Source organism: Bombina bombina, chromosome 2, assembly GCF_027579735.1.
Source record: "Bombina bombina isolate aBomBom1 chromosome 2, aBomBom1.pri, whole genome shotgun sequence".
NCBI lineage: Eukaryota > Metazoa > Chordata > Amphibia > Anura > Bombinatoridae > Bombina > Bombina bombina.
Window position 1 is genome coordinate 154652782 of NC_069500.1, and position 9058 is coordinate 154661839.

The 9058-nt window shown below is 31.4% G+C and overlaps 1 protein-coding gene across 1 annotated transcript; it reads left to right on the plus strand.

The window, feature by feature from the left end:
- The first annotated feature begins 6189 nt into the window (after positions 1–6189).
- Positions 6190–8616, plus strand: LOC128647702 (uncharacterized). Its single transcript, XM_053700447.1, has 3 exons — positions 6190–6354; positions 7592–7989; positions 8217–8616. The coding sequence occupies exons 1-3, from the start codon at positions 6283–6285 to the stop codon at positions 8407–8409; spliced, it is 663 nt and encodes a 220-aa protein (XP_053556422.1). The 5' UTR covers positions 6190–6282; the 3' UTR covers positions 8410–8616.
- The last annotated feature ends 442 nt before the right edge of the window (positions 8617–9058 follow it).

Consider the following 9058-nt stretch of genomic DNA (forward strand, 5'->3'; position numbering starts at 1 on the left):
GACAGGTTTAAAAACTCCTGCTTTATGGAAACTATGGGGAGTTGGAAAACCTCCAATTTTCAGAGTTAAATCAGAGTAAAATGGTGCAGAATACATAATGGAATTATAATGCCAATATTTTTTATCCCAGATAATTAAACAGTTTATTTTACAATCTCAAACTTTTTAATGTCCCTTTAGTCCAACAAAATATTTTTACAGCTGTCTTCTTTTACCACTGCTACAGCTACAAACTATTTCACAATCTTAGACAAGCAGAGCCTGCATGTTTTTTTTGGTGCAGGGTTCTTCTCCTGTGCAAATCTATATTTTCAGGTCTAATATCAGGATTATAACACTGTATAAAAAATCTATTAGAGATTGGAAACTTTTCGTGTTTCCATACAGAAATAATTAATCAAACAGTTAATTTATTAGCAGTTTATATTACAACTTAGCTTCTAGAGAAGATATATACACTATGCATACCTATAAAGTACATATATAACACAAATATGCCTTTAAGTACTGGTGTGAGAATCTTTCCTTGTTATGAGAAAAACTGTTATTGAAACTAGCACAATTGCTAATATGATTGACATACCATGTAGATATGCCTGCTACACTAAAAGTTTTAATTATTAGATCACAAAGGGGGTGGGGGATTAGATTGAAGGAGAGTCTTTTGGCAACATTTCATAGAGAGAGAAGTCTGACATTAACACCTGTGAAAGGCTGCATGATGCGTGTTTTTTCCACTGACTGATAATGCTGTATATGGCTATGATGATACTACTGTCCTCCCTTGTACGCTGATATTAATACCTTATTCAAAACTAGGGATGCACAGATACCATTTTTTTAAGACCGAGTAGGAGTACCAATACTTTTTTTCAAGTACTCGCCGATACCAATAACCGATACTTTACTCCCTCCCCATAGCTGTCTCTCCCCTCCCTCCCCATAGCTGTCTCTTTCTTCCTCCCTCTCCATAGCTGTCTTTCCCTCCCCCATCCCCATAGCTGTCTCTTCCTCCCTCCCCATAGTATACAGACTTTAGACTGCTTTTCTCTTAGTAGAATGGGTCTTTTCATATGCAGGGGAGGGGAGAGGTTCTGCTCTCAGCTTCCTTCAGTGGGTGCCCCAGGCTAAACTCATCATTAATGCTAAATTGGGAGCTTCTAAGTTCTAAGTACGTTTTTAAAAGGTTTTATACTGGATTTTTATATCAGTATCTGTGCATATTCTTATTTATAATAGTGTCTAATACATTGGTGTATACTTCCCCTTTAATGAGCACAAAATTTTAAAAACAACTTCAGCAACAATTTTGTAAATGCTTCGTCAGTTAGAGGGATAAGCCTATATACAAATATATGCAAAGCAACCATTACCAATAAAAGGGCTTCATGTGTATTCAACACATAATCAGGACTATACAGTGAGAAGCACATAGGGGGTGGGTGCATTTGTTCTTTTTTTTCATCTAACTAAATGGTTTTCATAATTAAATATAGAAAGAAAATAACATTTATTGTTGTCCCTTCATGTGTTTTCCAACTAAAATTGACTAATAAGCTGCATTTAGTCTCAGTGCTATTAATTCCATTAGTCTCCAAACTATCAACTACAAGCAAAAGACTCCAATGTTTTTGCTCTTATGTGCTTTGCGACTTGATAACTATAGTTATGTATTTTTGGTATTGCTACTAAAATATTGGGGCATAAATATTACTTATTTATTCAAGGACATAAAATGCTGATACATAGTCTCTAGTGTTAATTTCTACTCCTGCAGCCCAAAGAAGCCAAAGTGACACTAATGACTGAAAAAAGCTCATGTGATTATGCAGCCAAGAAATTGTCCAATCAACAAAGAGCTACGACCAGAGAGCCGTTGAATAAAACATTGAATCAGCGCTAGCGCCAAAAGTGGAAACCAAAATTCACCAATCAGTGCAGCTCTAAAACAACAACCAGCACATCCGTATAAATAAAGTTTTTCCTGGCACCTAACGGGTGTCACAGTCAAGTGTGGCAGATTGCGTACTATAGAGTAATGGTTGTGAAATAATACAAATCGGCCAAACCCAGTAAATAATAAACGGAAATGTAACACACAGATTATTACCCTCTTGTAAGAGTATAATTCTTATTACACAGTCATTGTCTGCACTATTTATTTTAATTGCACAACTGCATTGTGCAAAGTTGTGGTCAGTTACCAAAGACCCACAGTAAAATTCCACTCACAGCCTTATCACCGTGATCCACAGCAGCAAGGACACCTCACCGTTACCACCCTTATAGTATACGATTCTAGGATTTAGTTTGCATTAATACTGTAGCCCTATTACATATACACTCTAATATGGTACGTATACTTACTCCCACTAGAGCCTGCAACCGTATAAACAGATCCTTGGTCATCGCTTACTACAGTGACACCCAATGACACAACCAGGAAGCAGTGTGCTGGAAGCGCACTAAGGCTAAAAGCTCCCTTGCGTTGCCTACTCTGCATTGCCTAGTATCGGTTTAGGTATCGGAGAATTTTGCACGTGTACAAGTACTTGTGCAAATGCTCAGTATCGGCACGGATACCGATACTGGTATCGGTGCATCCCTATTCAAAACCAAAAGATAAGTAATAGTTTAATAATAGCCGCGGTTGATAAGCTGATGTCATATTTTTCTCTGCCCATTTAACATACACTATCCCTTTAACCTGCATTCATCTTACCTTTGCACACCACTTCTCCAATCAATAAATAGGAGATGCACCATTCCACATTGCTTGGTTAATGACTAGCTCTCTGACACACTTTCCGGATCTCTCCGAGTCTCTGTGACTGTGAATCCTCTGCTCAGACTTTGGATGCTACTCGCATGCTGGAGGTACCTAAGTGTTCTCTAAAGTGTTTGTGCAATTCTCAAGGTAAAATTATTACTTGTTTTTCTCCGGATTGTGTCTCTCATTTGCCTGTGCTTACAGCTTATCAGCTGTTCGTATGTGTGCACCTACTAATACTACTACTAATACTACTACTAATACTACTCGTAACTATTTACAGAAGTTCTACTAAAGGCATTACTTGCTGACTGTTTGTAATCATATCCTACAATTGCAATATTGTCATACAACCTATGCAACCTCAGTGCTGTGCAGCTGCTATAACAATTAGTAATCACCTGTCTCCTAACAAGCTCTGTGTTACTCAATCATGCAATATTACTAAGGCATTAATCCTACTCTGTCAATACTTAAAGGGACAGTCAACACCAGCATTTTTGTTGTTTTAAAAGATAGATAATCCCTTAATTAACCATTTCCCAGTTTTGCATAATCAACAGTTATAATAATACACGTTTTACCTCTGTAATTACCTTGTATCTAAGCCTCTGCAGACTGCCCCCTTATTTCAGTTCTTTTGACAGATTTGCATTTTAGCCAATCAGTGCTCACTCCTCGGTAAATTCACGTGCATGAGCTCAATGTTATCTATGTGAAACACATGCACTAACGCCCTCTAGTGGTGAAAAACTGTCAAAATGTATTTAGATTAGAGGCAGCCTTCAAGGTCTAAGAAATTAGCATATGAACGTCCTAGGTTTAGCTTTCAGCTAAGAATACCAAGAGAACAAAGCAAAATTGGTGATAAAAGTAAATTGGAAAGTTGTTTAAAATTACATGCTCTATTTGAATCATGAAAGTTTTTTTTTTTTGTACTTGAATGTCCCTTTAACCTTACCTCTTTGCTGTGTATATATATTCTAATTTGTTTTGTGCATTACATGTTAAGTTGTTTTTGCTTTATTTTACCTTTGATGTATATTAATTCTGCAGAGGTTTATATAGAATGTATTTACAACTAAATATTCCTTTCTCTAAATCTCTGCTTACAAAAAACACACATGTATAAATACAACAGTTATATGAAAGCAATCTCAGCAGTTGTGTTCCACAAACCTAATTTAAAGCAAAAGATTGACAGCTGATTACTGATTTATGTTACTGCACAAAGTTCATTATAAACACCGTTATTATTATACTAAATTCCATGTTAAATTCCCCTTTTTAGTATTATTGTGTGCTTTTAGATGCGATGACAAGTGCCAGAACAGAATATGGTCCACCTTCTGTTCCTGTGTACCATCTTTAACATGTGAATTGTAATATAGTCTTTAAAGTGAAGGTCAAGTCTGCGGTTCTGCTTATCAGTTTCTAATATGTTTTTAAAAATCAATATGATGTTCATTCATCAAATACTTTGTAAATGAAATCAAAAGTATTAAATTTGTTCACTTGAATGCGCTCCGTTTATGCGGTATATTCCGCCTGTCATCGACCCTCTATTGATTGACAGAGTTTAATTCCAATCTATTGTCTTTCCCCGTGGCGTCCTGCCCCTTTTCATTTTCGTCATTGAGAGCTTCCGCGCATGCGTGTAAGTAAATATCGCGTTATCATCGGCATGCTCGTCCATGTTACGAGCATGCGTTGTACGCTCCCAGAATTATTGACACTTGTAATCCACAGCATCGCTCGCTCGCATCCTCTGCAATTACCTGTGTTATACCTAACAACAGGTACGATTGAAGAGGCAGAGCAGATAACTAACGATTTGGGCAACCTTACAATCTATCTATTATTGTTTATGTCATTATTTTTTTATTCTCAACTGGGGCTAACATATCAATTAGTTATTATGTATCCTAAATATTATTTCATTTTTTACTTAAATACGCTACATCCAGTTGCATATGTTAATGGATCCAAAAATTTATATTTGTTTATAATTGGTATATAATCGATACATACCTTTTTCGATTAAATTTAGTCAAGTGCAAAACTTACAAAAGGCATTGCAAGAATGAATTACTTGTAACGTAAGCGGTATGTACATTTCTTTAATAAATGTAGTAAAGGGCAAACGTTTCAAACGGCATTGCAATAATGAATTTTTTCAATGCATTACAGCATTTTCATATGAATAATGTTTAAAGATGCACATAACAGAAAACGATTTTTATAATACATACATATATATAGTAAGTTATTCTTTCATACATACTAACATTTCATCCTGATTACTCTGCAAACCTTGCACCAAAGTTCTGTTTGTGAAATATATATATATATGCTACATTCAGCATATTAAAAGTGTTGATCCAAATTAATATATTTTTTTATTATGCAACCCATAACATGTCACCATTATGAAGCTGCACTTCAAAATTTTCTCATACATATATTTAACCAATAACATGATATAGTTATCGTTCAAAAAGTATATATTCATTTTTTATGGTACCGTACTAACAGGTAACCATTATTACGCTTTGCATTTTTCAAACATACTTTTAGCATACTTAAATTCTACATCTTATATTACAGGATAAAGGGTTACTAATTATGTATGAATTTATTATGCAATCAATACTACCATGTCCCCATTATTCTGCAGCAGATTTTGATATAAAACTTTAATCACATATCTATATATCAAAAATAATATATATATATATATATATATATATATATATATATATATATATATAGATAGATAGATAGATAGATAGATAGATAGATAGATAGATAGATCGATAAGCAACATAAAAAATTTATAAAAATCGATCCAAAAATATATATTAAGTTATAATGCATACATAATAACATCTAACCATTATTATTATGTTAATTTTTATCTTAAGAATATATTTTCATATGTATAGGCTAAATCTAGAATTTAAGTAGAGTAGTACACAAAGGATATATTAATGTATTGCTATTCTATATTAGTAGGTAATTATTTCGACGCTGCCCATTTTCAAAACAAATATTTCTCAAACATATAATAAAATAATCTATATATATATTTTTGTATTATGCTACCAGAATACACCAAAATCTATTAATATAAGTTTGTTTGTAGTATCAAACTGTTGAATTTATAGCCAACGTATTATGTTTCTTTTTCAAACTAAAATATATTGACTTCACTGTTACATTTAATCTAAATCCATTGTTGATTGATATATTAACAAAGGATAGTCTACATAAATTTAAGTTTTTAACATGCTCCTTAGGATCCGGTGAATCAAAAATTGGGAATATAATAGACTGTGCTTATTTGTTTTAATAAAAGTCAATAGTACAGTTGGTTATAATTAAATGCTGTATTTGAATCATGAAAGTTTAATTCTGATTGAGTGTCCCTTTAAATATAATATGTCTTTATATATTATTATTTTTTCAGGATATTATTAATTTTATTTAAAGTATTTTATTATTTCATAGACATGTCTGCAAATGAAGCTATACAGAGAAGAAGAACTCTAATGGAAATGAGCACAGAAGAGGTTCAAGATATGGTAAGCTCAATATCTATATATATAAATTTATAAAATAATAATTTCAGTATTTAAAAAAATGTGTGTGTAAAACATTTACAAATCTAGACAAGTGTTAATACTTGCTTTCAACATAGAAAATGTCTGAGTACATTGTTTCCAAAGCATCAAAGGAATCTGTGCAAGATATGTCAATGAGGTACACAATGAGTGTGCATTTTTCATTTAATTTATCTTTTTAAGAGTGACTTCACGTATAAGGTACATTATACACTCATTTTATTATTTTCATAAATGTTTATTAGATGATCTATTTAGAAAGCCCATAAATTAAATTTTAAAAAATAAATGTATAGTTTTGCTTATTACTGCCCCACCCACATAGCTTAGGGTCAATCCACGAGTAGTTGTAAAAGTCACACTACAACATATTTTGTCTTTCGCTAGCAATGACGACGTGTATTTGAGGTTTACGGATAACTAACACCTATGTGCATAAAAACTGTTTCCCTATGATTTTGACCATCTTCAAGAGGGTATTCCAGACACCTCGTCTACATATACTGTGTGGTGTCACCTATCTGACAATCTATCCTCTTAAATAACCTTTTATGACTCATCCTGTCTCAAACTATAAGTTGATTAGAGCAGATGTTTTAGTGTCAGGGGTAATGTCTTTCTGAATGAAATTAATCTTTTTCTACTGACCAGCCAAACATCTGAATAAATAGATATATTTATTAACCGTAAAATATATAATTAAAGTATATATATTTATTAACCTTACATATACCTTGACACACTGCATCTCAATGCTTTTTAAGAGCACTAACATGAGTTTTAATAAATTCATTAGTTTTATACAGTGCAAAATGAACCTTTGCTAAACGATGGCCACCGGTATACAAAAATATATAAATATATATATGTATATGTATATATATATATATATATATATATATATATATATATATATATATATATATAAGTATAACGATATATAAATATCTAAATATAAATAGCAAAATATATGTATATTTAAATAGATATATAGATATATATATTTATAATATAAATATGTTATCAATATAATTTATTTTAAAATCATATGTATTTACAATTCAAGATATTAAAAATAATAAATCTTACTTTTTCAAATTTAAACTATTAAAATTATATATTAATTTTATAATTTCTTTGATTAATAAAATATATATATTTTTTTTAATTTTTTTTTTTATTTCTTCTTATTCCAAAGATGCAAACTTTGATATCTCAACGAAATGCCGACAATGCAAACATTGATGTTTCTAATAGTCACCTGTGGGATCCTGTAGTTGATGATCTATCCAACCAGGACAATAGTGAGAGCAATGCGGACACTCAAGAATCCAATAGCTCTGAGGATTTACAAAGATTGGAGAGTTTGACATGGTGTTTTTGTGGGAATTGTAAGCTAATGCCTACTGTAATCGAAAGCTTTTGCTGCAGGGAAAATGAGGAAATCATGTCCCACATCCCAGAAGGCAAAGCTTGCATTTGCGATGCCCAGAAACATATCAATGAACTTGATCAAGGTTTTCTTAACAGGATCACAGAAATCACTCGGAGTTTTCTTCCTATGCGATCACAGGCCAAAGAAGCCATGACTCAAAGGTAATTAAATTTATTATTATTTTGGTCGATAATAAAGTACATTATTTTACATATTTTGATCATTTCAATATATTTTATAAATTAATAAAATTCAATGTCATTAACTCAACGCTCAATCTATTTATTATTCTAATTTTTTTAAAATAGTTTAAATTTATAATCCTATTGTATAACAATGTTTTTTATTTATTAAAATTGATTAATATTTTTGTTTTTTTAAAATACAGGGCATATCGAAAACTTTCGTATAGATGTTTTTCAACCTGGATAAATGGTGAACTTGGGCCAAAGAACCGTAAACCTATTCCTTCGTGCATCGTTAACAGTATCCGTGAACATTACCCTGCACCAGACAATATTTATGTTGGTTTCCATTATCCAGAGGATGATGGCCCAGCAAGTGAAATGATCCTGGATTAGTTTTTTTATTTTTTTAATATTATACAGATTTAAATATTGAAGATTATAATTTTTTTGGAATTTTCGTTAAACTATGTTATTAGTGAATAACATTTATTATTGAAACCTGTTACATTGTTTCATTCTTATAATTGTTTTATCGACATTATTAATGAATGTTTACTGTTCTTTCACTCTAATTTTTTTATTAAAAAACAAAAAAAAGAAGGTTATATCCTTATTATTTGATTGCATTTGTTTATTTCTATTTAAATAAAATTTTGAAAAAAAGTATAAGAAGTTTAATTTTATATTTCAAGCTTCTACATGAGTTACATCACATTCATAAAAATAATGTTCTTTTGGTTATTCTTGAGTCTAATTTCTGTGAACGCAGTCAATTTTTTTCGAAAAATAATGGTATTGTTGACATCTCTCTCTGTTGTCATCCCATCTACAAATTTATTTCAAAATAAAATTAATTTACTCGTATATATTTATTAATGCAAAATAAATATTAGCAAATACTTTAATCTTCAGACTCAATTATAATCTTCCTCATAAGCATACCGTAAATTAACATTGTTTAAAAATACATATAGATTCTGTTTTTTAGTGGTTTTTGAAACAAAAAAATGTAGTGGACGTTCAAGGTCATGACAATATTTAA